Genomic DNA, 16,848 nt, shown 5'->3' with positions numbered 1-16,848 from the left:
TTTTTTTTTTTTTTTTTTTTTTTGGTACTGGGGATTGAACTCAGGTCCTTGTACTTGAGAGGCAGGCAGCGGAACCACTGAGCTAAACCCAGCTCCACATTTAGCTTTTAAAAGAATACTCCAGCAAAAAGTTTAAAAAAGGCGGCTATGTGGAGGACAGAGTGATCCACTCTGAGGCCAGTTAGCCATCCAGAGGAGGGGCGAGTTGGGTACAAGCCAGGATCGCAGACTGGGACACACAGTGGGTGATGATCTGAGAGGCACCATGCAGTTGGCATGGCCTGGTGGAGGGGCCGGGCTTGAGGTCGTCCGTATCTCTCATTCCAGGTACGCTAAAGCCTGACTCAGTTTGACCCCTACATCTTGAAGCTTAGGTATGGTGTGTGAGACACGCAAACTCAGTCCCATTTTAGTATGGGAAGGACTACAGATACAAGTGTGAGACTCCCCGGACTGACAAGGAACCAAGAGGAAAGGAGGCCCGGGCAGTAGACGGCTCAGAAGGGCAGCTTCAAAGGCAGCACCGCCAGGTTTACTGGTTGGTTCATTTTAGGACCGAAACAATCGACACACTTTCTTAGCCTGAGGGAGATGAACAAGCTAGGTTGGAGTGGGTTACACGTACACACTGTGGGCGTAGGGGCCAGGGATTTAGCTCAGTGGTTCCGCCGCCTGCCTCACCAAGTGCAAAGCACCAAGTTCGATCCCTGGTACCAAAAAAAAACCCCAAAAACAAACTGTGGGCCTCATGGGGAGACATTTCTGTCCATAACAGACCATGTATAGTACAGTGGTCCATCAGATTATAATGGAGCTGAAAGTTCCTGTCACCTACAGGGTATTTGTGTTTTATGCTAGAGGTTATTACAAACTGGTCAAAAAGTTAAAAAAAAAAGAGAGTTTAAGGCCAGGCATGGTGATGCATGCCTGTAATCCCAGCACTTGAGAGGCTGAGGCAGGAGGATTGCTGTGAGTTTAAGACCAGCCTGGGCTACATAGTGAGTTCCAGGTCAGTCTCAACTACATAGTGTGACCCTGTTTCAAAAAAAAAAAAAAAAAAAAAAAAAAAAAGAGTTTATAAAGTAAAAAGTTACAGTGTTAGGGTTAATATTTTAACATTATTACTGAAGAAAAGGTTATAATAAATTTGGTGTAGGCCAAGTGTACAGTGTAACAGTGTTTCTAAAGTCTGCCCAGCAGTGCAGTGTCCTCGGCCTCCACTCTCACATACACCGGAACAAGTTCCCGTCGTGCGTGTTTTCACTGTGCCCTGTTTAGATGCACAGATGGCATTGCGTGCCCATCACCTGCGGTAGTCAGTACAGTAGCCTGCTGTCGTCTGCAGCCCAGGAGCGCCGGGCTTGCCACCCAGCCCAGGCACAGTAGGCTGTCCCACCTCGGTCTGGGCGTGTACGCGAGGGTCCCATACAAGAATGAAATGATGCTTCCCGTCGGTCAGCAAATGCACCACTGTAGTTGCAGCATGAAACTGACAGAAAGCGGTGGTAAATGGAGAGCAGAGAGGAGGTGCCTCACTGTACTCTGACATAAGCCTGAAGGTGCTAAGAACTGAGAAGAGTGAAGCTAGGAGAAGGAAAACAGAGGGCCATATATTGTGTGTGTGTTCGTTTTTTACATATAGGAAACTGCTAAGATAAGAATGAACACACACTTGGGTGTAATGGCACATGGCTGTAATCCTAACAGTCTGGGAGGCTGAGGCAGGAGAATTGTGAGTTTGACCCAGCCAGGGCAGTTTATCAACGTAGCAAGACCCTGTCAAAAAAAAAAAAAAAAAGTGAAAGGGCTGAGATGTAGATCAGTGTGAAGGCTCTGGGTTCAACCCCCATTACTGCCATAAAAAAGAGACTGCAGATGGGACAGTAGACAGGACGGAGAAGGAGGGGGAGGGAGGTGGGAGATGGCAAAGGTGGGGGGAGGGAGAAGGGAGGAGAGACCTGCTTCTGTACTTGGGATCCTGTTTCCACTTACCACAGCCCCTTATTAGAGATACAGTGTGCACGTACACATACGCACACACACGCATGCGCGTGCGCACACACCCAGGGCTGTGGCACCAGGCTCCTGTCATGTGCCTGGCTGTTAAGCAGGGTAGGATGGAGGAGGCGAGGTAAACCCCGGACCAGGTATGGGGATGAGGACGGGGTGAAGGGCCACATGAGGCAAGCGGAGCATGGGACAGTCAAGCACAAAGGGATGGTGGCTGCTTAGATGTCCTGTGAAATTGCAACACATCATAGCAGATGGCTTTGGTCATAAAATGAATGGCTTTCGGGCTTTAATTATACATCTTAAACGCTAATGCCAATTAAATAATTAGCTTTATTACTAGTTGCAGTTTGTTTTTGATTCCCAGACTCATTTTCTCTTGGAAACAGCTTTTCCTCATTTGCTTCCTACTTTAATTGTGCTAGTGTACCAGCCAGAGTAGCTCAGCCAACCCAGAAGGCACATGGATAAATTCGAAGCCCCCCACCTCCCGTCCCACCCTAAATCCAGCTTTTCTAGTGCTGTGGCTTCCTTCTGGATTCAAATCTGCATGATTGTCCATCTGAAATGTCTGTGTGTGAGCTTAGCCTATCTGAAACGTACTATGAACACATTCTTTTGAATCTACTTAATTTTAGGAGATATGTTGCCGGTATGTGGTGTAGACTCATCTGATGAAATTATTGTGAAATTCAGAAGGGGACAGAGAGGGATGGCCCTAGTCAGCTTTCCCATTGCTGGAACACAGTACCCACTACCCACAGTCTAAAGGAGGAGGTCTTTCATTTAGCTCATTGTTTCGGGGCATTCAGTCTGTGAATCCCTTGCCTTGGCTGGCTCCAAGGCAAGAACATCATGGTAGGAAGGAATATCAGAGCAAAGCCGCCCGGTTCCTTGTGGCCGAGAAACAGCAGCAGGGAGGAAAGAGCCAGGCGCCATAGGGTACTAAAGGCCACACTTCCATAACTACCCAGGGTTACTAATCCCCTTGGAGCTCCCAAGCCAATCAGGTAGACAAAGCCAAGCTTAACCATCACAGGGATCCTTTATGGAATTCGCCAGTTAAGTGCAATTTTGATTCATGCCATACATACAAAACTGTTTGAAATGCCAACTCCAGGGTCCCAGGTCACCAGACCTGCCTGTGTAAATTCATGCTTTAGATGTGCATGTTTTGAGTTGTAATGCAGACTTAGGAAGATGCCTTAGACAGAGAAGATGGACATATCATCAAGTTGGCAGGGCCAGTTTTCTGGCCTGTGGTGTGTGATGGGACACTGTGATCCATCATTCCCAAAAGTCTTGCTGTGATACCTTATGCTCCTTAGGGAATAACATCAACTTGCTCCATAACTATATTAAGGAATCTGTTAATGTGTGTCAATCTCTTAAAAATTGGCTGTGGAAATATTTCACAGTGCTTTGATTAGGGGAAAAAACTGGATAAATTTTAACCTTTTCATCTAATTTTGAAGAATTACTTATCTTCCCAACAAAAGCAGGTGGGCTTTTTTTTTCTTATATTCCTGAAGTATAGAAATTGTCAGTTTTTGTAAAACCAATTCACTTTGGATTTAGACTTAAATATAAAATAGATCCCGAAATCTATCAATACACTTTTTTATTAATACTTTTTTATTAAAGCAGGAAATTAAGATGGAAGCAAACATTTACTGCATTTTGCTAGGACTATTTTAGACATTCTGTAAGTACGCCTTAGTCGTAACACCCTCTGTAAGCCACTTCACAGTTGAGAAGACTTAGGCTCAGGGAGATTTAATAACTGCCTGGAGTCTACAGTTCAAAAGTGGTGTTGCACACCTGCAATCCTAGCCCTTGGAAGGCTGAGGCAGGATCATTACAAATTGGAGGCCAGCCTAGGCTACATCGTTGAGTTCAAGGCCAGCCTGAGCTTCACAGAGCCTGGATACAACCTGCACCCTCTCCCAAGCTGCCTCCCAGCCGCCGTGAGCAAGCGCATCTCTGATGAACATTCAGGGAACACCCTCTGTCCCAGCCTTTTTGGTTTTCCTCGGCCTGTGGACTATGAGGTATATTCGTCATAGCCTATGAAGATAGAGAAAGGTGAGGATGGGAATGGATGGGAGGAAAGGCAGCAAGAGGCAGAGCACCTCAGGCTGACTGAAGAATTTTAATCACCCACATTGAACTCTTGGATTTAAGAGCAAGGTTGTTAATTTTTTGGACTCAATTTATCAGTGAAGCGTTAAAGCCCTATTAACAAGATGCGATAATATTACCTTGGATATTTTCTTTGCTTTATTTCAGTTACGCTATCAGAAGTGCTTGGTGGCCAGGCCGCCTTCACAGAAAGTCCGACCACCTCCTCCACCAGTGGACTCAGTGACCCGAAGAGTCACAACCAATGTAAAGCGAGGAGTCTTGTCCCTCATTGACACTTTGAAACAGAAACGCCCGGTCTCGGAGATGCCATAGCTGCACACATTCAAGGACTCTGGCGTCCCCCTGAGGATTGAAGAGTTACACTAAAGAAAAGGACCTGCGCCCAGCCTTCCATTCAGTTGCTGATGCTTTGTCTCCAGAGAGTTTATCTGTACCCAAACAGTGTTAGACAAGCATGTTCTCTGTCTTGCTACCACCATGTGATATGAAAAGAAGCATGAATACTTTTTTTTGCTGTAAGTTACATCATGAGCAGTGGAAGGTCTTTTTCTTGTTGTACATATCATGGTCTTGGCTTCACACACAGAGAAAGACGCCCGCCTGCGTCCTTGGAGTCAACACTGCCAGAGTCGTTTCTCGGCTTCTCGGCTGATCTGTGAGGAGCAGCCTCCGGCCTGCAGCACCTTGCCCATTTTCAGCCTTGGGAACACAGTGCACTGCAGAGTGGATGCCACTGAAGTGCTGTAAACATAGGATGGGTTTTAGTTTTCCATAAAATTGAAACTTGTTGGTTGACAAAATCGGCTGTTGGCGTCAGTGTAGAAATAAGCGAGCCGCTTTCCTTGGCGAGCTTTGACAGGCAGACACCATTTCATATCGACTGCCGTCGGTGGGAAGTTGTGGGGGGAGTAAAACTTTAAAATTAACGAGAAACTAAATTTGAGGAATTAAAATCAAACAAAAAAGAGCCTTTTCAGGTGGTTTTCAAACTGATTATTTTAAAAAGATGAACAAGATCCTAATGCATTTTGGGTGGGACATATTTCAGACTTCTGCCTTACACTGTATGATGCCGCTAGAGAATTATAGTTCACTATGGTCATTCTCTGCACAAACACTAGGTGAAATATTCCTCATGGTCTCTCATCCTTAGTTTGATAACTAGCCAATATGCAATTTGGAGTCGAGGAAATGTCATTCATATCTCTGTCGCACACTGTTGTTTTAGATTTGTGTCACCACGTTATTTTTGTTGGTCCACTTCCTAGAGGTAAATCTGCTAGAATCTGGCTCATTTTTATTCCAATGCTTTTTGTCCAGAAAGTTGTCTGTCTGTTACATATTGTCCATGGCAACAGATTACATTTAGTTGAAACTTTCTTGAATTTATGTATTTAATATTAGAATTTGTTGAATCCAGCAGGATATATTTTAAAACATATTTTTCCACTTTATTCTCAAGACTTAAATATTTCACATCAGAGTGAAGTATTCATAGGAAAGATGGCCTATTTAACGGTTTCCCAAAAATAGCATTTCCCTGCTTTTTATGTGGATAAGAAACTTAGCTATAAAGATATACAAATTTAGACTCCTGTTGACGTTGTTTTAAAAGGAAGTTGCTAAGGAGATCAATCTCAACATTAGTCTTGTTTACTTTGTAATGTCAAAATTAGTGTTTATGACAACCAGTCATAAAAGGTAATGGTTTATGTTTTTACACAGCTTTGTACTTTGTCAAGATGGTTTCTACATCCTTATCACATTTGAGCCTTATATGGTAGAAAAGGTACTAAACACACTGGAGAAATAAAATACGAAGTACCAAGAGGCTAAATCCATTGGCCTAAGATCTCACCAAAGCTCGTGAGGGCCAGAAGCAGGACCCACACACCCACCTCCAGCTCTTGCTGTCTTATTCCCCTCCACCCTTGTCAGGAAGACTGTTCCCAGTGACTCTGGGCATCTGCAAGAGCAGACATGAAAGCACACACTGTCAGGCAGTCTCAGAACCCCCTGCAGAGGCAGGGAAGCCTGTTCATGTTACTCGGGCAGTGGTATCAAATCCCTCACCGCCGCCCTCGCTGTCCAGGACTGCTTGCTGTTGCACACCTGAAATATGCTGGAGAGGACCGGGCATTCACATTCGGTACAGCCTGTTCCGACCTGAGGTTTCCAGAGGGCACAGTCCTTGTGGTAGAGGCATTCCTCACTGATGGCCCTTACCCACCAGAGAACATGAGTAGGAGGCCTCTGTCTGCCATGGATGGGGCACAGCAGGGCTGGGGGTGTTTGCTGGCACCCTGATGTCAAAACCAAAATGATACTACTTTAGAAATGCATTGTGCTTCTGTCCAACTTCCATACTGTTCTCTCTTAAGTAACCAGTGCCATTGTGGGAAATTGCTGCAATATGAAAATCTTACCGTGCCCTGTGAATTGCTGTTCAAAATTCACTTGCAATGATATTTCATCTTGATCTCCACCATGAAATGTTTTCGTGTGATACCCTTCAATATTCTAAACAAGCAACCCATTTTTCTCCAGGAAATCTCTACTAGAACCCTCTTCTTCATTTTTTTAAGGCACACATTTGTTTGTTTTCAGGATCAAGAATACTGAGCTAGCTTTAAGTAGCAAACTGATTTACATATGCAATTATAGGATTCAGTAAGATGAATGATAGCCTTTACATATTGAAAATTTTTCTGCAGATATTTTGTTTTGAAAATAGCTTTGCATACTAAATGCAGATTAATTTTGTAAAATTTATTATGTTAAACAGTACGTTCAGACACTTTCTGCCATGGCCAAAAAGTATGTATGAAAGTGTGTGTGTGTCTGTGAAAGGGCGCCAGTGTTTTACCTGAGAACTTAGTGACACTTCAGTTACCTATGCATTCTTTATATCTGTGATTTGGTAAACAGGCAGCCATGTTCACTAAGCCTTGTATGTCTTATCATTTTTTTAATTAACCTGTTAAATACAGCTTAAAATATTTTTATTTTATTTATTCTATTTTTACTGAAATATACTGCATTATTGTGTTAATGTATTATCTTTACTGGATATTATGTCTCAATGTATCCAGGCCTAAGTAATCTCAGTGAACTATACGTTGCCTAATTGTGGTTTTGTAATGATTTGTAGTCGCATTTCTATTGGAATATGTAGAAGAAAAGGCAAAATGCTTAAAGTTCCTTTTATTTTTTAAGAGCAGCTAGCCAGATGCAGTCTTGCCACCTGGTCTGCGTGCTCCTTGGCGGAGTCAAGGGGAACAGCCGACATGCCTATGGCTAAGAACTTTACCTTGTAGACTAAAGCACTGTGCTGTGCTTCGTTTTTATATCCTTCACAATGCGTCTGACTTCACCTAGAGATATATACATATACCCACGTTCCCTTTGTTTCCACCTGGATATGAGAGCGCTCAGCTACTTAGGGCCATTGTTTTTTTGTTTGTCTGTCTTCCTGCATGAAGGGACATTAGACTCATTTCCATTAAAACAAGTTCTTGGTGATAATCTGTTGGCATTGCTACTTTTTTTAAAATCCATGTTAGGAGTTTAAGATGCACACCTGTAAGAATCCACAAGGCCATTCACCAACAGCCCCTAAGCTGCTTTTTCTTGAATGGCACACTCATTTGATGAGCTTCTCAACCCAGAAAACATATCCCAACTGATTCTAGCACAATTTATCAGGACACTGCTCTCCAGTTAGCCAGACTTAACCTAAATCACGTCTAACACGTGTGTACAACCAGGAGCGTGAAATGGAAGTTACTTAGGGTTCGAGGCAAAGATCCTCACACCACAGAGAGCAGTCCCTGGCATCAGGAGCAGCCAGTTCGCCCCAAAAGGATGTTTCATTTTCCTTTTGCTATTGACCACTTTTACACATTTAAATGTAATATACTGTGAGAATAATATAGCTGCATAAAATGTTTGGCTCATTGTTCTGACAACTCAGTGTATATATGAGAAATAGAAATATAGGCAGTATCGCTACACTAGTCATTTTATTTTTATATCATCAGAGTAAGTGTTTTACAAATCATTTTGGTGATGTCAGATTCAGCTCTGATTAGTGATTGCATCTTTCCACCTGGCAAGAACAGGAAAGTAAATTTTGCGTAATTACCTGGGTCTTGTTTGATGATGAGGAAAGACAGCAGGTATTCTGGACACGAGCCCAAGTAGTCACCAGTGTAGCAGTCTTTATAGAATTAAACTCTTTCTGCACAAGGAAGCTTATTAAGAAGCTAACCAGAGAACAAAGAACAGACGTATAGGCACCAGTGAAACAGCTGGGACCTCAACTTGCTGTGGTTCAGGGTAAGCGGACACACAGAAGAGGAAGACAGACTGACTCATATCCCTGCCCTTTGCTCCTCAAGCTTCTCCCAGAATCCTCTCTCTCACGCCTTCAGAGGCACTGACTCTCAAGGAACAAAAGTTCACTTTGGTTTCAAGATTTTCATCGTAAGCATAATTGTAACCCAAATGTTCTATTGGAATATCTAAATACCCACAGTTTGTTTTTTGTTTTTGTACCAGGGATCAAACTCTGGCCCTTATGCTTGTGAGGCAGGCGGGAGAACCACTGAGCCAAATCACCGACTAGTTTATTTTAGATTTTTTTAAATACTTTAAGAAGTTCAAGGGCTGGGGGTGTAGCTCAGCGGAACCGTGTTTGCCAGGCAAGTGCAAGGTCCCGAGTTCAATCCCTAGTACCAGGAAAAGAAAAAAAAAAGTTAACTAAAATGCCACATTGGGTTAGTGTAATCAATATTCAGTACTCTTCAATGGAATTCTCTCATTTTGCTTTTATCCTAAAAAAAAGTTGCCCTTTTTACTCTTGTCAAAGTACTGATCCAGTCCTCAGAAATTCTCAAAAGAATAAAATGCAGGCCTAGTTAATAAACTTCTAAAAAGAAAAATAATTTAGTGCCAAGGTGGACAATAGGAGATATTGAAAGTTAGTGGTTCTGAGTTGTGACATGAATCACAGGCGCTATAGAGATTAGAAAACACCCTAGGATACTTCAGAACACAACCCAGAAAATGCGCTTGAAAATAAAAATCTCAGACCTGCTACTTTCAGACATGGAACACTTTTCAGCCTCGGATGGGGCTGAGGGTAGGAAAAAGGTAAGATCTTTCAGGTAAGATAACACTGAACAACACTAAACGAAGCTACACTGCCCTGCTGCCGGTATAGGGTGCTTTAAACCAGATGTGGGTGGAGATAATAGAATGAAACACATACTGTAATTGGAGACATGTAGTTTCTGATATTTTTAAATCAGTAAAATAAGCTGAGAATTGAAAACTCCTATAGGGCCAGGGATTTAGCTCAGTGGTTCTGCCACCTGTCTCACAAACTCGGTCTCAAGTTCAATCCCTGGTACCAAAACAAAAAAATAGGATAAAATATTCCTATAGAATCGTAAGTAACAAAAATTCAGGAAACAAATACAAGGAGCCTATTTCAAAGGTGTAAAAAGTCTAAAAGATTTTCCTGAAAAATGTAAATCTTTAGCTGAAACACATACAGCACTATGAAAATGAAAGTCACTATTCTCCCCACATGAAAAATAGAATATAAGAGCTCAAACAAACCTAACCACTAAAACCATGTAACGTGAATTGAGCATTTAGGAATTTACCAATACCTCTACACAACTCGATTCTGGAAATAAAACTTTAAACTCAAATTATGGATGTGTCAACTTTTTTTTAAACAGTTAAGATTAATAGTTGTAGACTTCATTTAATGTGAAAGTTTCTGTTGCTGTAATGAAAAAATGAAGTACACCCAGAAATAATAATCATAGTAGTATTTGTAGGAAATGTGTAGGGAATTAGATTCAAGAAGAATCTGGCGTTTAAAGTAATTAACAGTGCAACAATATATTTTAATTGTGCATGAGAAATGATTTACCGAAGTTTGATTTCCATTGTGTGCCATTTGCAATGGCTCATACATTTTGCTTTATCACCTGATCTTTGAGTAGGATCAGAAATCTTTATGGGTTTCTCAACATGTATCACTTGTGTCCAAGAGTTTCACCCCTTTCTCTGAAAGGAATATTTCGGTGGAAAATTTGCTCACAGCCATTTTTCAGAACAGGGTTTGGCATAAACAGGCAGGAGGGCAGGAGGGACGTGCTCAGTCTACTGACGCTGGAATCTCTTCCCACAAGAAACAGCTTACACTTCTATGCTTCTTACTCAAGCTCAGTACCATTACAAACACTTATGTTATGCCATTTCAGGAATAGTTTGATACTGAAGGAAAAAATTAACCTTGATGTTGATTTTAAAAGTTCCAAGTACAGCTGAGCTCCCTGGTTACTGAGGAATGGCCGGCAGCTGGAGGGACAGGCCTGTGCCTGGCATCCGCTGCTGCCTTCTGTAAGGATGCAAAGCAACTGCTTCCCTTCTAGAGACTTGGGGCAGCTGTAACCCAGATGGAGGCAGGAGCAGGGCAGAGCTAACAGTTCACTGGGCATCTCCAGCTCTAAAACAGATCAGGGCTGAGCTGCTGGGAGCTGAATTCTGCTCTTTTAGTGACCTACAGCACTGTTTCTCCCCTGTCTGACTTCTCAGGAGGTAATACCCATTTAGAAGATACTAGATGATGAAGGGCTGAGCATCTTGCTTGGCTACATCTAACCTTGCAGAACACCAGACTGGAGGAAATCGCCTGTTCCTAGGCACGTGAGAAGCAAGGGCGGTCAGAGCCATGGCCGGGGATGCCGGAGTAGGGAGGAAGGGGAGTTTTCCTTCAGCTTCTCCCCTCTTATGGATATTGATGGGGTGGGAAGGCAGCTGGGTGCACTAGTCTTGGGTCCAATCCAACGACAGAAGAAATGTGGAGCTGGCATCTGAGATCGGACCCCTTGGGGACCTGAAAATGGAAACATCACTGTAGGCAAAACGATCTCCACGGGTTTCAGAGCAACCATTTTGCCTTCCGGTCGAGGTCTCCGGAACTGTGTCTGCCGCTCCCACGGCCTGGAAGGACAGGAGTTCTTCACCAAGGTGGGCGTTAAAGGATTGGCGGCAGGCTTGCTGGGTTTTCTGACCTGGGTATTAGAACCCACTTGAGTCACACTTTTCTGTGGAAGAGGTGCTTTTGTCGTTAATGTCTCTGATTGATTGGTGCTTGCTTTACTTTCTCGAGTCAGGAACTCCGCTATCTTCATTTGGATGCCGTAATTATCATTACCAGGAGCTTTGGGCAATGATGTCTTGGATTTCTTCTTTTTTTTCTCCCGTTTTGATGATTTTCCTAACTCAATCCCCTCAAGCAGACCCTTTGCTGCAGCCCGGGCCAAAACATCTTTCACAGACACGGCCTCAGATGGGTCCCGCTGCAAGGCAAGAGGTACTCATTAACGTGAGAGGTGGCTCTTACTGTGTGTAAAAAATGCCTGCCGGTGTTTCTGTGAAATAGATTATCTTTATTATACTAAAATAATTGGTTTTTAGGCCTTAGTCGCTAACACAGATCACAAGCATCAGCAAATGACTTTTTAAAATTTTTGACTCCCTCATTTTTAACCCTGGCAAAAAGAACTACCCTGCTACTTTCTTTGGTTAGGGCAGATGCACCAGATGTTGCCAAACTGTTTGGTGAGGTTAGAGCAGAGGGCAGGCAGAAAAGTAGCATCAGGAGGAGCGTAAAGAATAGGGGTTATTCACACTCAGTACTGGTGCTCTCTCCTGCACGTGCACTACTGAGTGACCACAAAATGCTCAACGTTCCCAGCTGCTCCACCTGGGCCGTTGTTCCCCAACTCCAAAGTAGGACATACACTGGGATTTTTCTTTTCCTTACCTCTCTTGTTAAAATAGAAAGAAAACAACTATTGTTGATCTCAGATGGTTCCATTCTGAAAAACTTATCAGTAGACAAATGGATTTCCTTCAAGGAGCACAGGGGGAGAACAGGAGGACTGAGCCTGCAACAGAAATGAGTGGACATCAGAAGCGAGTCCTCCCCGCAAGAGGGACAGAAAACAGTTTGCAACTAAACATAATTCTGTTTCACCAATCATGTAAGTAAAAATTAATATTTCATATTAGTTCATAATTTATACTTCCCAAGTTCACCATCTTTAAATAACTATGCTAGAATAACAAACTTTTAACAAACTAAAAACTTTCCCAAGTCACTAATTAAAACATTATCAAAGCAGGTAAATGTGTATAACTATCACAAACGCCCAACTCCAAATTTCTTTTCCATATTACCAGAATACAGAATGTATGCTTTCTTCCTTTGGGTTACTTTTTACATAATTACACTATAAAAATATAATGTATCATTTAAACTACATTATTCTTCCAATCACTTTTGGCATGTTAATGAATGAATTATATTGTTCAAGAAGTACATAATAGAAGACTTCATGTTAAAAGTAGATCCCTGGCTGGGCATGGTGGCGCATGCCTGTAATTCCAGCACTTGAAAGGCTGAGGCAGGAGGATCACTGTGAGTTCGAGACCAGCCTGGGCTACATAGTGAGTTCCAGGTCAGTCTCACTACATAGTGAGACCCTGTCTCAAAAAACAAACAAACAACCAAAAAAAAGTAGATCCCTTATTTATATATGTTTACAATAAAAATTTGGTTTTTATACTTAATCTCTCATTTAATAGTTAATTTATGAATAAATGATTCTTATAGTCTTATATTTCCTTGGGTTTAGGATTAAAACATTTAAGAACTCAAAGCAATTAAATATTAGTCCTCATTAATTAAAATAATCAGGAAATCTTTTTGAAATATGTTGTATATTCTGAAATGTAAAACAAATTTTGAACTTATATGTATTCATTACTTGCCTACATAATGCAAAGTACATGGATAAAACATTAATCCTCTTAGTTTACAGTTTAGTTGGGGAAATCATTCAGCTTACAATAATGTTAAGAAGACCAGATGTGAATAGAATGGTGACAAAACTATGTAGGAGAGCAAAGTAAGGCACAATTCATTCTGGCCATGGGAGACGGCAGACACGAAGACTTTGCAGTGGAAGGGGCACTGATGCTGTGCCCTGAAAAATAAGTAGGTTTCTAATAAGGCAGAGAGGGTGATTTTGGACAGAAAGCATGAAGAAAAGCACAAGTGTGATAAAAGTGCTCAACTACAGGAAGTGTATCCATGTGGCTGGGCATCGGGTAAGGACAAGTGGAGGGGGGCAGTCAGACACGGCAGGGGCACGGGTCTGCCCGCTGACGGTGGCAATTCATGGAGACTGGCCGTGATGGTGGAATGCATCTGAGTGAAACAGCCCTGTAGATCCTGAATAGGAGAGAATCAGCCGCTCCGCACCAACCTCAGAGCCAGCCAACAATTTCTGAGTCCTTTTTATACAGGTTGAGCGTCCCTACTCCAAAAATCTAAAACCCAATATACTCCAAAATCCAGTTTTTTGAGTGTGCCATGATGCCACAGGTAGAAATGCCACATCTGATCTTGTGATGTGTCACAGTCAACTTATAGGAACACTAAAAATATTGTATGAAATTACTTTCAGACTGTGTTTAATGTGCACATGAAACATAAATGAGTTTTGTTTCTAGGCTTGGATCTCCTCCTCAGAATACCTCATTAGGCATATGCAAATATTCCAAAATCCAAAAAATTCTAAACTGAAATACTTCTGATCCCATGCATTTTGGAGAAGGGATACACAGCCTATATATTTATTCTCTACACACATAGAAATTATTTTTAAAAATTTGTTCACATATATATTTGTAAAGAACACTCAATGAAAAATCATTATTTCATATTAATCTGGAATATATTTGGCTTCAAAATATAAATATGAAGGTTTGGAGTTTATTTTAATTCACTGACCATAGTATCTGGTAGGTAAATATTTATTAAATATTTAATAAGACTATTACCTGTTTAGCTACATGTATACTATCTTTTAAAATAATAACAATAATGCACAATTAAGATTAGTCAAGTTACCATGCAGAAATTGCTACTACAAAATGATTTCCAAACCCTAGTTTACATCCATTTCCTCTTCTCTTTTTTTAATCATAAAGTGTATTTTCTTTTTGTCTATTAAGAGTTTTGGGAAGTACTTTTTATTTATTTGTTTATTTATCGTTTGTCCTCAGGACCTTATGCTTGCAAGGCAGGCAGTGGCACCACTGAGCTAAATCCCTGACCCTGGCGAGTACTTTTTAAAGTGAGTTTTGGATCCCTGGCATCACTGTCAGACAGGCAAACATGCTCTGTAGGAAAAGGTTCTGAGTGCACATTACCCCCAACCCCGATCTGCCTGACCTGAGAAGTTTTCCTCCAGGAAGGAGGCAGGCAGAACTCTGAGGACAAGGCAATGAGTACGGACAAGATGCACTGGAGAGTCACTCAGAGATTTCACAAACCAGAACGGCATTAACGTTTCTGGTGCTGCCAGTCCCACAGCAGTGTCACTGTTGGAAGATGCCATTTGTCACATGCTCGTGCATCTGTATGCCAGGCATCCTGCAGGTACCTTACATCCTTCACTCATCTCATTTCTCAGAGGAAACTGCATACAGAAATGCTGCTCATTTAGAGGTGAAAATACGAGAGCTGAGTGAAGCTGATCCACAAGCCTGATCCTGCACAAGTCCTTCAACCAGTAAGTAAGTGACAGAGCCCAGAGGTCACAGCAGCCTGTGCCTCTTTCACCCTTAAAGGAAAGAGAGTAATAAAATAAGATTATACTCAGAGTCTCTCTCAAACCTGCTTTGTGTGATGACCTTTGGGATTCTTTTTAGACAAGAATTTGGATGTGTAAGTGGATATTCTAATGGATAAAGACTTGGAGATGTTGAGGTGGAAGGAGTATTTTGCACATGAGACAGGTGTGAATTTTGGGAGACCACGGAGTGGACTTTGTGGATTCCCCGCTAAATTCATGTACACTCAAAACCCTAGAAGTGACCTTACGTGGGAACGGGCCTGTGTAGATAATTACTTAAGATGAAATCACACTAGAGTGGGGTGAACACTAAATCCAGTACTGAAGCCCCAATAAGAAGGGGAGAGGACTTGTGAGATGGGCCAGAGGTTGGAGTGACACAACTACAAGCTAAAGAATACCACGAACTTCTGGCAACTGCCAGAAACTGGGAGAGTGCATAGAACATTCTTGATCACAGGCTCCATCGGAACCAACCTTGCCAAGACCTTAGTCTGTGCAAGAATTAACTGCCCTTGTGATAACTGTCCTTGTGATACTCACCCCACTGAGTTTGGGGTGATGTAGGTCAGCAGCCTAGGACATTGACACACATGACAGAAGGGATTTTGCATGTGTAAGTAAATCCCATTACTAAACCTTAAAAATGAAGACCTCTTGTGGGGGACCTGACCTAACCACATGTGCCCCTTCAAGCTGGAGGCAGAGGTCACAGATAGGAGTCTGCAGAGACTGAAACACACGGTGGACATGACACACCTCTGCCAGACTCAAGGACAGACCTCACTGCAGGGCACACCAATCTGACAGCAGGCTTGGGTTGACTGCTCACTAGCATGGAGATGGGTCCTTCAGAACCACAACCAGAGCCCTCTGAGAGCAGCCTGGCTGATGTCCTCAGCCAAGGCCCAGCTCTGCCGAGCCCCAACTGTGAGCTGATTAATAAGTGTTTCTAGCCACTAAGTTTGTGGTTATTTCTTAAGCAGAAATAGAAAACGAGTACACAATGGATCATGTTAAGTGAGGTAGAACACCAGCCTGCCACGGCTAGTAGTAGCAGAGGAGATGTCCTATTAGGGGAAGGACTCTGCTGAGAGCTGGCTCTGGGACACCCTCATGGAGCAATAGGAGGAAAGTGCTGGGGAGAGGGCACCATAGCACCATGGAGTCTTCTCTAGGCCGGGCTCCCCGACAGCAGTGAGGATGGTGGGAGCCACCTCTATCGTACAGTCCAGACACGCAGATTCTCCTCGAGAGGCAGGTATATGTGCTACTGATGAGCATTAGAAGAAAACATAATTGTAAATCTCTGTGACCTTATATAGGTGACAGTTTCACAGATAGGACACCTGATGCACAAGCAACAAAATAGATAAACTATACAAAATTAAATTTGTGCATCAGAGGTCACTATCAAGAAAGTAAAAAGCCCACAGAATTGGAAAAATGTTTACAAATCAGTATGTGATAAGAGTCTGGCATGCAGAAGGACTCTTACAAATCAACAATAAAAAGTCAAATAACCCAGTTTGTCTTAGTCACCTTTCCACACTGGGACAAAATACCCAGCACCTGCAACTTACAAGAGGAGAGGTTTATTTTGGCTCATGGTTTCAGTCCATGTTTGACAGGCTGCAAAGCAGAAACGGGATGGCAAGGGGCAAAGCAGAGGAAAATATGCCCAACCCATGGCCGCCAGGAGGCAGAGAGAGAAGGGAGGAGCCCAGGAGAAACATTCCCTTCCAGGTCATGCCCCCACCACCACACAAGCCCCACTTCCTGACAGCCAGTCAGCTACAGCACCCCAGGATCCAAACACATGAGGATCCAACACACGTGAGGCTTTGGGGTGCATTTTATTTCTAAACCATTACACGATCTAAAAATTAGCAACAGATAGGAGTGAACACTTGTCAGAGGAAGATAAACAAATGGCCACATGGAAATATACTCAGCATCATGG

The 16,848-nt window shown here is 42.6% G+C and overlaps 2 protein-coding genes across 5 annotated transcripts in view; one reads left to right on the top strand and one right to left on the bottom strand.

The window, feature by feature from the left end:
* The window catches only part of Apbb2 (amyloid beta precursor protein binding family B member 2), a 267,412-nt gene extending 260,942 nt beyond the window's left edge, over positions 1-6,470 (top strand). For all 3 annotated transcript variants that reach the window (XM_033758829.1, XM_010625148.3, XM_010625149.3), the window contains one exon: positions 4,300-6,470. In XM_033758829.1, coding sequence (XP_033614720.1) covers positions 4,300-4,467 — 168 coding nt within the window. In that variant the 3' untranslated portion in view covers positions 4,468-6,470. The remainder of the gene's footprint in view (positions 1-4,299) is intronic.
* A 3,658-nt stretch (positions 6,471-10,128) lies between these two features.
* Positions 10,129-16,848, bottom strand: part of Nsun7 (NOP2/Sun RNA methyltransferase family member 7) — a 41,257-nt gene continuing 34,537 nt past the window's right edge. For both annotated transcript variants that reach the window (XM_010625137.2, XM_010625138.3), the window contains 2 exons: positions 12,005-12,128; positions 10,129-11,537 (listed from right to left, as the gene is read on the bottom strand). In XM_010625137.2, the coding sequence (XP_010623439.1) occupies positions 10,899-11,537; positions 12,005-12,128 (763 nt within the window). In that variant the 3' untranslated portion in view covers positions 10,129-10,898. The remainder of the gene's footprint in view (positions 11,538-12,004; positions 12,129-16,848) is intronic.

The sequence above is a fragment of the Fukomys damarensis genome, unplaced genomic scaffold, assembly GCF_012274545.1.
Source record: "Fukomys damarensis isolate Sample0158 unplaced genomic scaffold, DMR_v1.0_HiC HiC_scaffold_35, whole genome shotgun sequence".
Lineage (NCBI taxonomy): Eukaryota > Metazoa > Chordata > Mammalia > Rodentia > Bathyergidae > Fukomys > Fukomys damarensis.
This window is presented reverse-complemented; position numbering and strand designations above follow the sequence as displayed.